General features: G+C 37.4%; 1 protein-coding gene across 1 annotated transcript in view; it reads right to left on the bottom strand.

The window, feature by feature from the left end:
* LOC107084393 (adenylate cyclase type 2-like) overlaps nt 1-16,250 on the bottom strand; it is a 57,425-nt gene that overhangs the window by 7,724 nt on the left and 33,451 nt on the right. The window contains exons 15-20 of the mRNA XM_015374206.1: nt 10,783-10,891; nt 9,415-9,552; nt 8,513-8,629; nt 8,216-8,400; nt 4,753-4,837; nt 1,138-1,296 (exon numbers count right to left, since the gene is read on the bottom strand). Of these exons, the coding sequence (XP_015229692.1) occupies nt 1,138-1,296; nt 4,753-4,837; nt 8,216-8,400; nt 8,513-8,629; nt 9,415-9,552; nt 10,783-10,891 (793 nt within the window). The remainder of the gene's footprint in view (nt 1-1,137; nt 1,297-4,752; nt 4,838-8,215; nt 8,401-8,512; nt 8,630-9,414; nt 9,553-10,782; nt 10,892-16,250) is intronic.

The following is a 16,250-nucleotide window of genomic DNA, read 5'->3' as shown; positions in this document are numbered from 1 at the left end:
GCCATCATGTCAATATGGACCAAACTCCCTGAGGAATGCTTCCAGCACCTTGTTGAATCTATGCCACGAAGAATTGAGGCGGTTCTAAAGGCAAAAGGGGGTCCAACCCGTTACTAGCATGGGGTACCTAATAAAGTGGCCGGTGAGTGTATACAAGTGCTGAGTGTTTCACATCTTGCCACAATTAAGGTGCACCTTAATACCTTAGGAATACTAATTTCAATCAACTCATGTGGCTACACAAAGTAATATACATAAGGTGTTTCTTTGGGAGCCAAGCTCTATGACCAGAGACATGTAACAGACATGTAACAGAAGGAGCATTCAACTACTGTAACTACTAAGATGCAGACACCCTCGGCACCAGGTCATGAAATCTAGGCATTAGATAAAATAAATTAAATAAATGAGTTTTCATACTGAGATATTATGTGCTTAACTACTGTGGGGAAGTCTCAACAATCCAGTCCTGCAGTCATTCACAGCCCTCACAATGAGTGCAGCCCACAAAACAGATTTTAAAGAAGCAAGCTCTTAAAAGTGTTTTATCTGAGCGCAATAAGTTAAGGATTTAAATGTATAGTGTAGAAATTTTGAAAAGACCCCCCCCTTCTCCACCTACAAAAAAAAAGCACATGCACAACCCTGTACCCGCTCTCAAAAGGGAACTTCTATTAAAAGGGTGTAAGAGCATGTACGAGCCCATTTCTCCTCGTGCACGCTCTGTGTAAAAGTTGCTGTTTGAATCACTCATACAAGCTTACTTTCCAAAAGAAGATTTGCTATTTTTCCACTATGTCAAACTCACCACCGGTAAGTAAAAATGGGGATGAGCACGTAGGACGGCCTTCCGTAAATATATCACCAGAATGACTGACAATTAGGAGGACCACTTATTTTGATGATCCACCGGAAAAAGAACATCCTCCACTAGTCCTTTAAGTGTGAAGAAAATAAGCTTTGTTGGAAGATATTTTAATTGCTGCATGGCATAATAGTTAAGAAAAAACACCATAACAAATCTATAACGCTGGTAATTATACCACATTTGCATTAAATCTGTATACGTTTCCAACAAAGCTTATATTATCATACACAAATACAGTATGTGCCAGTAGGAAAAAAAAAATCACCAACCTCATTTTTCCAGTTGCGAGCCAAGAAGTGTTCTGCAACATGTGCAGGAAGGACATTCTCCAGTAAAACCCGGTTGAGATTCTCCATTGTTTCAATTTCCTCACATTCTTTTTTAAACTTGTTCTTCCAAAGAAAGTCCAACCTACAGTAATATTCATTCTGTTACAAGAGGACACAGAGGTGAAGAGACTGAAGAGATATCAGTAAAGCTTGCTTCCATTAAGCACAGAAAAACACACATAAATGACATAAATCTGAACATTGGCACTGGAAGGGAAAGAAAAATCTCAAGACATTCATTTGTATTAAAGACAACCTGTTAAACAGTAACAACTGCAGCTTTGTTAAAATAAAATTATATCACTTATTTATATTTTTGTAATGCTCCAATGATGAAGGTGAAAAATCTTATAAAATACAACCCTTCAGAAAACACAAGGTGTTAACTGCAGCTACTAATAACCCTTGAGGTTGCACATATTTCAGTGGTCCTTTCTGCTTTTGCATTTTTAATATACACTGCTCAAAAAAATAAATGTTACAAGGAGCCAGCAGATACGTTTGGCCTCGATACAGAAATGTTTCTGTGTATGACGTCAACGCATGAACCAGAGGCAGAAGGCTGAAACAAAACAAACATGGCTGCACTGGTTTTAGCTGGAATACCCTCTTTTTCTCTTTGCAAAGCAAATAAAAGCCTTTCTGGGTGGTAGGACGGTTGCATGTTCCCCGATACCGGATTAGGTAGGAGTTTGTATTAATCGTTAACTCCACTAGTTCTGAAAGAAATCAAACTGCTAATGCTGCTGGGATGGGCTAAAAACTCAACATGGGAAGCAGGTACCCAATCAATTCGAAGAATTGAGTCCCTCCCTTTTGCGAACTGTTTCTACGTGATGCTTCCTTACAGATCGATCGGCGTTGTAGTGACTAGTTGTCTATGAAAAAAATTAAAAATGAAAAAGCAAAAAATAAATGTAAATCAAATAGTCACTTGAGGAATAGTGGGTTTCTGGTTTTACGCAGTACAAAAAATTCTCAAAATACGTGAAAAATGCAGTTCGGTGAGTTTATTCCAGGTTTCTTCGGGAAAAATAAACATGATACAAACTCAAAAAGACTACTTGCCACATCTCCTGGCCTGGTTTCTGCCTTTGTGCTCATTTCACCTGATTAAGGCTGAGTGATTTGCCTTCTGAAAGGCCTGGTAGACTGCAGCTAGAAGACTAGAAGACTGGTAAAAAACCATAAGCCCACCCACTTTTCACCTGAGCTACCTGGAGTCCATGTATTTATACACCAGACACCCAAACAAAATCAATTACCTAATTAAACAATTTACTAAGAAATAATTGTATTATAAGCAACTACTTTCAAACAAAAATGCAACAAATAACCAAATAAATACAAACTAACTAAATAATCTAAGTTCTAAAACAAAAATAGAGAAATAGCTCCTACAGGCGTAGTTCATTTTTAATTCTACATGGTTTCAATCTGTTTTTTGGCAGGCCATCATTCAACTCCTGGACAGCCTGTGATGTAATTTGGCATTGGTGCAGCGGTGCAAAAGTGGGTATGCACCATAGGTGGCACATATGGAGGTGAACTAGAGGGGTTGTCCAAAGAAACAGTCCCCTCTGCTTCTTCACTCTCTCCTCCTGAGATTGGTGGGTGGAACAAAACATACAGGAACTACTGAGACTGAAGCCACAAGAGGCTTAACACCATCATGCACAAGGAAAATATGATAGCTCTGGATAACACATCGAAATCTGTTACATGGGCTTAGTGTGAACTTGCTCTCATCTGTGAAAAGCACAGGTCACAGCAAACATTCTTCCCACAGCTCAGATTGATGTGCCTTTTTTGCCAAGCTGCACTTAATGAGCCCCCTCTTCAGGTTGCAGACACCACCTCTTGCTACCTTTATGGGCGAGAGCATTGATAAAGCAGCCAAAACATCATTCAGAAAGGAAAAAAATGAGAAATTGTCTTTGGTCACCACCTGCAAAACCACTTCTTTACCAGTTGGCTTGCTAATGGCCTCTCATTTCCACCTACTCTCTGTTTGTGGTGGACTAGTGGTTACAGAGACTGCCACTCAGCGTCCCTGAGTAAGATCTTTAACCCCACACTCTCCCTGGGCCCTGCACAGTGGCAGCTCACAGCTCCCCAAGGAGATGGGCTAAATGGAGAGAGTTAATTTCTCCAGTGTGAGATACAATAAAGTTCAATTATATTATATTCAATTCAAACCAGCAGATGAAACTGTTTCGCCATCAGTGCTACTTTCTTACTGGAAAGGTTGATTTTCAAGAACAGTGATTGACTTGCAATTACATTGTGTTGTTGAGATGGTTCCTTTATTTTTTTCAACAGTATAGTTTAAAATCTCTCCATTTCACAACGTATAATAGAAATGGACAGGAAAGCTGGCCATGTTTATGGGAGGTTAGATGGAGTCAATTTCAAACCACAAAGAGGAAACAGCCTACCTTTTTACTAGGTGCTACACAGAAAGAGACAAGAGAAATTCCTAAATCTGACTCATTTTAAAACAAAACTTGAAATGAGTTCTCCCAGATGGTCTTTATCTAATCTGACTGGGTTAGAGTTATTTCATAAAACAGAATAATCACAAATTTCATTCTTTCGATGTTCGAAGCGGGTAGAGACGTAACTAAAATGACTTGCAGCTGTAATCAAAGTTTGATATTCTATGTGGATCAATCCTGAAAGGATAACTACAAATGGAAAATGTGAAAGCCAAATAAAATGGTCTATGAAGTTTCTTACCCCTCACAGTTATGTAGCCTTGTATTTTCTGGTAATCCCTCATGTTAAATCTTAGTAAAATGCTTTCAAGTTTAAACAACCGGACTGTGAAAAATAAATGAATGAAAAGCAGAGCAGTAAAATTTTAAGCATGACACTATGAGACCTCCACCATGTGAATCAAATATGGTCCTGTGGCATGTTGGTAAGAAAAAACAAATCAAGCTTGTAAAGGATATACAGAAAGCATCCTTGATCCTGTGTCTGGTTTGATATTTAAGAACTCTAAATCCATTAAGGAAGATTTTGTTCACTGTGAAAAACTGCCCAGAGCCCTCGGTGATAATTAAGTTTAGAGGCAGATATCTAGCTTCAGTCAGGTTTTATTCAAACTGCTTTTTTTCTGGAAGAAGCTAATCAATCACGACAAGCTGTTTTAGAGATTGCAACCAGCCAGAAAACCTAATTTGCGTCTTAAGAAAAAGAAAAACTAAACCTGGGGCATCATTAACTTTAGGTTGGGGAATTCAGAGTATTAAAATAAAAACAGTCTGACTGCAGAAAAACACTGGAGTGAAGAAAAAACGAGTTATAGAGATGAAGCTATATTTGGAATCGGCAGACCATGTGCACAGAGCATCAAGAATATCATGAGAGGAAATGAGAGAAAAGAAAGTAAAAAATGATTTGACAGCTCCAAATTTAGGTGCATGAAGAAACAAATAGACAGATAAAAGATTGCAGAGATACCTTTTGGTACATCTTCAGAAGTTGTATAATCTAGCATGCATAAAAAAAGTTAATAAATAAAAAAAAAATAATCACATGAAGGCCTACCTGTCTGGCAAGAACCAGCAATGTGATGAAGAAGATAAAAAGAGAGATGGAGCCCATGGTCTTCAGATCCTTGAGGACTCCAGGTCTTAAGTAGCCAAGAAATAAAAAATAAATACTTTTTTGTTAGATAGTAATGATAATGGCAAATCTAATTAATGAAAAGAGATTCACAGAAAGCAACTGAACATTTTAAAGAGAAAATAATTAGATTTAGACTATTTAATTACACATAGAGATCACAATCAACACAGACACATGCCACATGAATGGTTAGCAGACCGTTTTATTCTAAGCTGTCACTCAGCCTAGACTGTCACTTCTGCTTTGCTGCGACAAGAGGCATTGGCATTCTTACTGCAGCGTGGCACTGTCATGCTGCATTGACTACAGCTATTCATTAAGAGCAATTAGAACTTTAACACAAACAATGACAGCTTATCTCCCGAATAACTCCAACTTTTGTGTGGACCTGTTTCAGAGAGTATTGCAATGAGCAAACTCAGTGGAACCATCGCCCTTTTTGATGAAGCCCCAATCCACCATTATGGATGTAAGTAATGATGTAAACATATTTTGTAGAATTCAGAATTTCCTTTTAGAAAATAAGAGGGAGCCCATCAGAAATGTTAGAAAGGAGCATAGCACACTGAGTTAGCTCCTTTTGAAATAAGGCTAAAATAAGGCTGAATCTCATAATAGCGGGGCAATAACAAAGATGGCTAAAGCAGCAAACGGCACTTGGCCTATTGGGACCCCAGGAACTGCACCCTGACTCCTATGTCAATTTGGCCCATATTCAACTCATACCCTGCTGGTGGAAGTTATAGCACATTATTTTTTATGGTAAAAAGTTATATTTCAATTCTTGGTCACACCCACATGATCCAAAATGTTCAAGTTCCTTTGGGTTTGGCTTCAATTGTTATTTCTGTATTTGTTGGTGGAATATGCATGTATTCCAATCTTCATAATACTGTGGCCCTGGGCTGATTGTTTTAGTGATTTTAGGGGGCACTGTGAAGAAATCAAGCCACGCCCATCACATGTCAGCCTAGATTGCTTTTTATTGCTGGTTGGAGTTGACACACAGCAACTATAATTAACCTCAGACCCAGTGTGTGGAAGTTATAAGTTATAAGTATACAATGCTTGGTCACACCCACGTTTTGATGCAGTGAAAATAATTTCCTAATTTTTTGATCCCCAATGCCTGAAAAATATGTAGAGTCAATTTGATATCCATTATAAGCCCCATAATGTCTGAGAACTATTCCTAAAAAAATTTGTGAATACAAAACCTCAAATTATATCACAGCTTTAATGTACAAATACCCACATTCTGAGAATTTGCTAATTCTATGGAGAGAAAAAAAATTGGGCAATGTCAGAAATATTGTGATGACTCATGATAGATAATTTAAGTCCCCTTCACATTAAAATTTTACCAGCTCCATCTTTTTTTCCCATAGAACCTAAAAGCACTCTGTTGTCGATCTTCTGTGTATTTGGTTAGTGTCTGTCTCATTAGGAGAAGGTAATATACCTTAAATAGACATCACTGAACAATTTCCTCTTAATGAATTTGCTTTCAAACATGAGCAAAGTCATCAGCTGCTACGTCAGGCTGCTGCATGTCAGAAAAAATCTGACATGCAGCAGCCTGACGTAAAAAAAATAAAATAAAAAATAAAAATCTAAATCCTAAATTCTGTGCTCCAATGAAACTTAATTATTGAAAGTAGCACTCAAATGCTGCAGCATATATCAAGACCACACAGAGGACAGATTTACTCACCTCCACATGCAGAATGCTAGAAGCAGCCCCAACTGACTGCTGTCCAACCTACTATTTCAGATCATTCATCTAAGATTAATTTTACAGTATGGAGTATTGAACTTATACTTTAAATAAATAGTCACATCATATTTAAATAAAGAACCTCTAATCTTTCACATTTTGTATCCAAAACAAACACCATATTACACCATTATCATTATCACATTTACTCAGTTACATTTACTTGAGTAATATTTTGAAAAAATAGGAGTAGTTTTACTGTAATTCCTGTAATTCCTACTTTTACATGAATAATAAGTTAATTATTGCCACTCATATTTGAGTTAAGTTTCTTAACATCTGAGTGATTTGAACTATTTCAAGATTAGGTGAACATGCAGTGCCAGTAGATATTGTCAGTGGACATCTTTTACTCTGTCTTAACATATATATATACAGATATCACTGTAAGTTTTGATTTTCTAAGTGTTATGTAAAAAAAATGTTTTATTAAAAGTATTTCTTCAGCATGATTTTGCTCTTTTGTATTCGTGAAATTTCTTTTATTCTTTATGCAATTGAGCCTTTAAAATACCCAAACTAGCACATAAAGTCTGTCAGTCTGAATCATTTCTAAATATTAAATTCAATGTAAACTGTAAAAAAGTATTTTTTCTTCAAATAAGTGCATTTTTTCTTTAATTGTGCAGCTAAGGGAGACACTTTGCCCATGGAATAAAACAATTTTAAATTAAAAATATGAAAAAAAGGCTCCTATTTCGAGTGCATAATATCTAACGACCTTATTTTAAGGGTATAAATATTGATTTCATTGGCAGATCATCTTATTTTCCTACTCAAATTAAGGGTAAATACTCTCGATGATAAGAGTAATAAGAGTTAAGAATTTTTTTACTCATGTTTACAATGTATTTACAGTGTATTGAACATTTACTTAATACTTGAGTAGCCTTTTTACCAATTACTTTTTAACTTTTCTCAAGTTATGTCTGAGATCACTTCTTTTTACTTTTACTTGAGTATAAAAACGTTGTAGTGTTACTTCTACTTAAGTAAATAGACTCTGATCATCATACCCTCAATTAATAGGCTTACTTAGGAACAAATTGTTCGACCAACCTTTTAAAGAAGGTCATTTCCGAATGCCTTTGCTGCTTTTCAATGCTGTAAAATGCATGAAGCGAGGAAAACAAGAGTGTGATACATTTACCCATTATAAAAGACTGCAGTATGTTACTTTGGTCTAATTCCACTTAAATCACGGTTAGGGATGCTATCTTGTACTTGATATCCAGCTGGTGTACCTAAATTGAATTTGCCACTGGGCCTCACAGGGATTCTTCCAGAGCTTTACATTTAGAAGATTTGTTTAAACCCTCCAGTCTTCAACCAGCATGGAATACACACCTAAAATATTCAGACAGACACTGCTTGGCAATTTGAATTTGGAATAATGTTAGCTTGTATTTGTATTTTACATCAATTTTACTTTTAATCTGTTGCAGGGTTTCCAGTGCAATATAGTAATTAATGGAACTTTGCAACAGAGCTGTTTTCTTTCTATAATGACACTCACGTAATGAGGTGTGTAATAGCCACATTTTTAAATGGAAGTCTGTTGTTTTGGCTGCTAATGAAAACCTAAAAGACATTCCTATTACCTACCTGTCAAGGCTTTCAGTCTTATACAGAAATCTGCTATATTCATCCAGCAGAGGTGCGTGTGTTTGTAGAATAATAATGTTGTAGATCACCACCGCAGTCAACATTATAATCATCTTCAGCTCGTAGTTTATTCTCAGAAACACAGAGCAAGAGATCAGGCCCAGGATGCAACTGTAAATTAAATACTGAACAGAGCATAAAGATTGACAGACAGAAAGGCTGATTAATTGTAGGACAAATAATGAAAAAGGAGCAATAATAACCATTTTCTCATTAACTGTTTCTGTCCATACTTACAGGTAGGTAATAATTGTTTTGGCCTGAGAAGTTTAAAGGTTGCCCATTAGAGTAAAACACTGTTTCATTAGATGAGTTGTGAAGTTGAACTGGGGGGGATACATCTTCCAAAAAGAACTAGAACAAAAAAATCAAAGAATAAAAAAATTACTGCTTTACTATTCAAGGGAAAACAAAAAAAATAGGAAAGAAAAACATAAACATTTAATCAGTTTGCTTTGCTTGTTATTGTGTGTATAGATGAACTAGTCAGCATTAGACTTGCGGGAGGAAAATACAATCTTGTTAGAGGCCAATTGTGACAAACATTCAATAATGACCATTAAAGAAAACCTGCAGGATAAAACAAGGATTGCTGTCCCACTGAGCAAAGGCAGGATAATTTGGTTCCCTGCCCTGAGCGTCTGACCCATGTCAGACGCAAAACACGATTATAATCTCCGGAATTGATTTTTGGGAAGTTTTAGACCAGGGTCCTGACACTATGTTTTATCACAAAGCCAGCCTTGTCTCAAGCCTAAGGCTACTGTTCCCTCTTTATCTGAGCCTTTATGTATTCATCTTTCCTCTGCATCAAAGTAAACCATAATCGGATACATCTGAAAAATAAAGGGGCAACAATAAATAAATGAAAACTAAAATGTTAAATATTATATTATCAGTTTATGGAAAACAACACCGACATGGAGAATTCATAGAAAATATATTGATGAATGTCAATGAAAAACACAAACAATTAAGCAATCTGGTAATTTTATAGATAATTAAAGATCATTTAACCTTTTCATATAATTTGGTTATTTAAAAAAAGAGAATTGTTGTTAAAACAAATACTTTATAAGATTCTAATTCTACAAGGTGTTAGCCATTTCTTAGTGCAGTACCTGCCCATATAAACTTACCATGTTGATGATTGCCATTATGAGTATCAAAGTGGTGGTTGTCATGGTGAGAGTGATGCGAGGCCAAGGCTTGTTGGCAATAATAATTGATGATTTCAGCAGCCACATCCAAGAAGTAGATGCACTTTTATTGCAGTGCTGTATGCACACAAAGACAAACACAAGGACAAGAAGAGATAAAACTTTGTATACTATAGGATTTTGGACCCCTCCCCCCCCAAAAAAAAAACAAAAAGCAAAGCACAAAGCCACAAACCTAAATACTCAAATAAAAAATCTTACTGTACAGTTTTAATAAGTTGAAGAATTCAACTTATACATAACTTGGAAAGCCACACTGACAATATGTAACCACTAGTCCGCTGTGAAGAACAGAGAAACCTCTGAAAACTGCAGGACAGCAGACCCTCAAGGACTTACTTTAGGAATGCCTGGCTTAGGCTTTTATGATATTCCTCTTTCAAATAACTCATTTATTATGAAAACACAGATGTGATGGAAGCAACTATGTGTATACCCTGTACTGCTATGTTTATTTTGATTCAGCTGTGGGCTCAGTAGTTATAACCAAAACCACAATACTGCAATATGGTTGGCCGAATGGTTTCCTCTCAAATGGTTGTAGTGGAACCAGGACAAAATTAATTCTTGTTTATTTGTGAATGCACACTATTACTAAAGAGCACAGCCTTGTTAGGCAAGGGTAGGTTAGATATGTACATGAGAAGAATATATATTAATATTTACATCTTAACAATTGGCACAAAATATATAGAATTTTAAATAAGTTTGTTAAAACCGACATAAATGCTTAGCAGTAAAACCAACCCATAAATGCTACCTATCAATATATTCTTAAAATACCATTACTTCTTAACATGTTTCTTGGGAAATTAATACAATACTTCTTACGACTGTAGTCATTTTATAGTTTTCACTGGGCAGCCATAATTATTGAATGCTATCTATAGATAGGCAGAAGAAGTATGAGAGTAGAGGTTTCTGCAAGGCACAAAGTGTGAGTTTAAAGGGTTCAATGAAACAGTTTGTAAAGATTATTCTTGAATGCAGGAAGGTAGGCTGGTAGCAAGTTTAAGCAGGCAGGGGATGACTGAACCAGTTGATGACAACAAGAACAGAAAGCAGCAAGCTTGAGGCAGATGAAGGCAGAACCCAGGCTAACAGGCTGAACTGGCTGATTGCAGACCCGAGTAGGCAGACAATGACTGAGCAGGACTGAGACAGGTTTTGAGCCGACTTGATAATAGCTGGTTCTGAGCTGATTGGATTCAAATAGAACAAACTAGTGTCAGACACAGTTGTGGACTCTGATAGTTGATGAGAATCAGGTAAGCAAAGACTGAGTACAGGAACACAGGAACACAGGAACACTGGGAGGTAGAGGCAGAGCACATCGACACTGGAGTGAAGAACCAGTGAGGACAGGGTGAGCACAAGAACCCAGAATGACTGCACACTGAGAAAGAAATAATCCTCACAGAGGCAGGAGAAGACCTTCTGGCAGGAAATAACTGAGAGGAATGTATTAATAGGCATCCTATTAGGTGGGAGAGATTAGAGTAACTGGGAGAGTTGCACATGCATCAACTTACTCTAGCTACAGTGGAACAAAGTAGGAAGAGGCAATCAACCAAAAAGCCCCCAAAAAACAATTCAATAAACCATATTCATGAAACTGTACATGTTGCTGAGCTTTTAAATTTGGAAATTTTAGAAATAAATGTATTTCTTGTTTTGTTTTACAAAACTGGGAACTTCTGATCAATGTGATTTTATGTTATATAACTGTCAAGGTTTGGTGGAGGTTTTTAGAGGATCCAAATGCAGAGATGAGTAGGCAGATATGAGTTTGCAGATTTAATGGTAAGTCCGAGGCAACATAGGCGAAAAATCCAAAAATCCAAAATACAGAAAAGCAAAAAACCAGGAGATGCCAGGGAAAATCACACACAGGAAACCTAGTAACAACAAAACAACAAGAAACCAGCAATGAGGAACTACAGAGGTGGTGTATATTTGGGGAACAGAACAAAGGATGGGCTAATGAGCTGATACGGAGCGAGTGTGAATAGAACTAACTTGAAGGTAGCCAAGGGGAAAGGAAACAAGCACAAGGGGGCAACAGAGCAACTCAAGAACACAACACTGCTAGAAAACAACTACAAAGACACACAATTACAAAGAAACTAAAAAGAAAAAACGATACTGAGGGCAGAACCCTGACACTGACCAAAGAGATAGCCAAAGCAAAGGACGGCAGACCAGACTCCTGACAAGTCCTTCCCTCAAGAGTGGATTCCAGTGAACCAAAAAACAACTCAAACACTGATGCTTGGACAGATGAAGCTCTGGTTGGAGTTCAGCTCTTGTTAGATTTCAGATCACTGGTGAATTGGGCCAAGGCATCAAGTAGACTCCCCATTACAGGAGGCCAAGCATCCAGTGGACCCCAAGGCACAGGATGCAAGGTTTCCGGCTAACATGAATTGGCTTGAATTTACGGGTCGAGTTGATGTCCAGTGACAGAAAGCCAGGCATCCAGCTGACCTATGGTGAAAGTAGGAGAAGCTCTGGCAGTCTCCACAGTCACAGAGGTAGGAACAGATGCTTTGGCGAGAGACTGACAAGCTGGCAGTCAATTAAATAATGATTTGGAACAGATGTCAGGTACACTAGCAGAAATCTACAGCTCCTCTCAGATGGAGACAACTTATAGCATCGGGTAACATGAAGGAAACAGATTTGAGATCAAAAAAATAAGAAGCAAGTTGAGATTTAAGATGGAAATAGCACTACCTAGGACCAGCACCTGGAGGAGAATTTCCTCCAGTGCAACTCCTCTGACAACACCTGGGGATTCAGTCAAGAATAGAGCCAAAGTGTCCATAAAATTAGATGTGGGTGCGGTGGTGGTGCAAGTGATGAATGAACAGAGTAGAGACTTTGAGTAGAACATGACAAGATCAAGAAGACAATGAAAATCCACTGATGGATGGCTGAGCCCACTGACGTGGGAGTGAATAACCATTAAGGGCAGGCTGAACACAGGAACCAAGGAAGGCTGGCAGTGCATACGGACGCTGGGCCGATCCTTATACACTATGGGCAAGGGGGGAGACATTTAGTCAGAAGATAACTGAACGAGACAGGTATAAATAGTTAAAATGATAGCTGGCAGGAATGAGGGTGATTAGGAGCTGATAGGTGCATCTGCTTACTCCAACTAGCAAAGTGGAGCAGAGCAGGGAGAGGCAATCAGCCAACCAACTAAAAATAGTCCAACAAACCAGATTTATGACACTATAATATTCATTTGAGCATTTTGTCCAAATCAATGTCTTTAGCCTGCTAAATGCTCCTCAAGCCATTCCTAAGCAGTCTTTGTTTTGTGTCAGGGTGCTTTATTCTGCAGAAAGAGGCTGCAGTCCTTAGGGAATAGTTTCCAAAAAAGGGTGTTCATAGCCAATAGTATGTGCCAAGGTAACATCCACGTGCAGAATTTATGTTTATGCGTCATAACATTGCATCACAACAGCTCTGCCAACTGACCTGCATGTACTGCATGGTGCTACAGTATGTGTTCCCCAGATAAGCAATGTGCATCTCTTTGCCAAACATGGACAGACAAGCATCCTGTGTGTTAATGTAAATTAACTTTGGTTGAAAAGTTAAGAAAACCAGATAATTGTGAATATAAGAATGCTGCATTTAAAAGAGCATATATACAAACCATTTTCAGATCTGATAAAAAGTACAATCATCAAAAAATGAGTAGTTTCAGAGGGAAAGATGTATTCTTAGGGCATAATTGCCAAATGCATACAGAGAGGGCCAAATTTGTGCAGGAAACATAAACAGACAGTCCCACAAAGTCCTTCCATGAAAACTCAGGGCATCTTGGGAAAAGTATGCTTCTGCACAGGAGATCCTGCTGTTAGGTTTATAGTTTATACATCATGTGCATTGTTATTCTGTTAGCCAGATTAGACAGAGTAGAGGGCCTTCCTTCACATTGTAGATGTCACTGTGTGTAAGGAGGTCATCTAAATAGGACAGCCTTCTTGTCTTTTAAAGATACACAGGATATGGGCACATCTTGGAGCCGGTCTGATAAAGGGGAGCTATCTGTAATTCTTGGGCATAGAGGCAAGATGCATACAGGTCAGTGCATGGGATGGCGTGTCAGTTTCTGATACGGACAGCTAAACATCCACATGATGCAACACATAGACTCATGAGGTATAAGAAGCAGGAGAGGACCTTGTTTGGGGCTCAATCTTTGCCGGACGCTTGCGGACGTGATTTTTGAGCTCACAGCTGTGCATAGCTCGAAGCATTTTTCTCTGTCCTGTAACGACCTGATCTAAACCTAACACTGAAAAAACTTTCCTAAGTAAAAATGTTCCACAAAATGAAGACACATCCCAGACAGATATAGAAACTGCAATGCAAAGACAAAAAAAAAAAAACATACAAGAAAAATGGCAACACAAAAGCTGAGAGTTTTCATATTTTTTATGTAACCAAGAGCTGTCATAGAATCCCAAGCAAGATAATGGGGAGCCGAGTTCAGAACTAAAAGCACTCAATGGTAAAATGATCAGTACTCAGGAAGAACAACTTGTATGAGCCTGGACAAGTTTGAAAATTACAGTACTTTAATATTTTAAAACCAGTTTATCTTCATCATCCCCATGCTGGTTTTATAGTAGTTTTGTTGCATCAGAAAAAGAAAATAGAGGTGTTTTTATTATCTCTAAGCATCTCCTTGTGTTCTGCACTCTCTTCTCCTCTTGGATTTTCTCTTGTCAAGTGAGAGTGTGAGAGACTGTGGCAAACTTGTTCAGTGAGGACAGAGGTGCCCAAAGATGCCTTTCATTCTACTACATCACCTCAAAAACATGTGGAGGTGCAACCTTTATGTTCTGTATAATGCAATAAACAACTTAATACAATCCCCTCAAAACCAAAGACCCACACCAACACCACCCTCAGAATTCTTTATGATCTTTCTTCTGTGTAAAGATGCAGAGAGAATTCCCCACAACAACAGGAAAAAGAAACATAGGATCCCAGGATCATACTCTTACATGCTGATATAACCGGTAGTACACAACAGTCTGAGCAATTGTCATTTAAGAATTCTAGTAAATTAAGAAACAGTTTAAGAACAGACTCAATGTAGGTATACATTTCCCCAATAAAATATACAGTTAAACTCTAACCTGTTTAAATTTTAAGTGAGCTTGTTATTGTATTTATTGATTTATTTAAATTGACTTTTGACTGAGTGGAAATTAGTGCCTAAGATTACTTCTTTTAAGATGCTTTAACATACTGAGAAAAGTTAAATATCTGTTTACCTTCTCTATCACATGAGAACTGTTGCCCAACTCTCCAAACTGAAATATATTTAGCTGACTGCCTATAATAACTTGTATCTTAAATCATTATGTTTTCTAAGTATTTTGTAAGTTTAAAAGTAAAAAATATGTGATTGAACATGAGCTAGATTAAAAAAGATAAAGATAAGTGCTCAGAATTGGTCTCAAAATCATAAAATAATATTGACCTCCTAGCAAAAGCTAGATAAGGGTTTGGCATAAACCCTCCAACCATTTAACAGTCATTAACAACAATGGCGTAACTATCGGTAAGCAGAGTATGCAGTTGCTTAGGGGCCCCTGACCTCTTCGGGGCCCTGTCACTGACACCTGGTAGGCCCCCTACACAAATGTGGACTAGGACGTCTCTTTGAAAATTTAATGGTGCGAAAAATTCGTATTAAACTTACCTGATACTAAATCAACTGACCAGACCTTATTTACACCCCAACACATGGCAGATTTCATCATGATGGTGAGCCGTTTAAACACGACACCAATAGCGAAGCAGACAGTGGTACTTCTAACTACTATCTTAATAACTGTGTATAGTTTATTAGACGGTTGGTAAAGAATACACTCGTATGATATGTTTAAAACCAAAATAAAGATCTTAAAAGAATGATGTATTTGAGTATTTTATTTTTTACAATACGACTTGGAATTGTGGGTAATCCAGAGCATTGATTAAAAACATAACCGTTACGTACTATTTATTAGTGACGATGGACACCAAAAAGAGGTACTTAAGCGGATTCCGGGGGGAGGATGGGGGATTGTACTTCATATGGGGACCTATTGTTGAGTCGTTACGCCATTGATTAACAAGCATCAATTTCAATAGTTAATATGGCTATTCTTTTTTTTCTTTCAGCACTTGGTATGTGTGCATGCCTCTCCTTAGCTGTATGAATTATTTCCCTTATTTCCTTCATCACACTTATCTAGAAAGGGTTTGTTCGAAACTATGGTTATTAGTAAGCTTCAGATGTGCTGTCTAAACACTGTACAGGACTACTCCAAAATTTTAAACCATTGAAAAGAATAAAACAACTGAATGAACAAAGGTCTGCAGCATCCATTTCATAAAGGAGGCATTTTAAGTTGCACAGCTTGATGAAACAGACTGTAAACTAGTTGTAAAAGGAAGGCAACCACCATTAACACTTGATAAAATCAATGAAAGCAGAATATGTGCATTTAGATTAGAATTTTTATTGATGCTTTTTTACAACTTTTGTTTTGTTATTGGATGTATGATTTTCTGAGTAAATAGCAAAAACATTAAGTGGTTTGATTTTTCTGTGTGGTGGTGTGGTGCTGTATCAATATGGAGAAGACAATATTCTAAATACACACAAAAACCAAATATGTCTAAATAAATTAATGAGCAATTCTTCAATAGCATAACCCCTTAATCGCACAGGTGTG

The sequence above is a fragment of the Cyprinodon variegatus genome, unplaced genomic scaffold (assembly GCF_000732505.1).
Source record: "Cyprinodon variegatus isolate N-32 unplaced genomic scaffold, C_variegatus-1.0 Scaffold99, whole genome shotgun sequence".
NCBI lineage: Eukaryota > Metazoa > Chordata > Actinopteri > Cyprinodontiformes > Cyprinodontidae > Cyprinodon > Cyprinodon variegatus.
The sequence above is the reverse complement of the archived record's forward strand: the minus strand, read 5'-3'. Positions and strand labels throughout refer to the sequence as shown.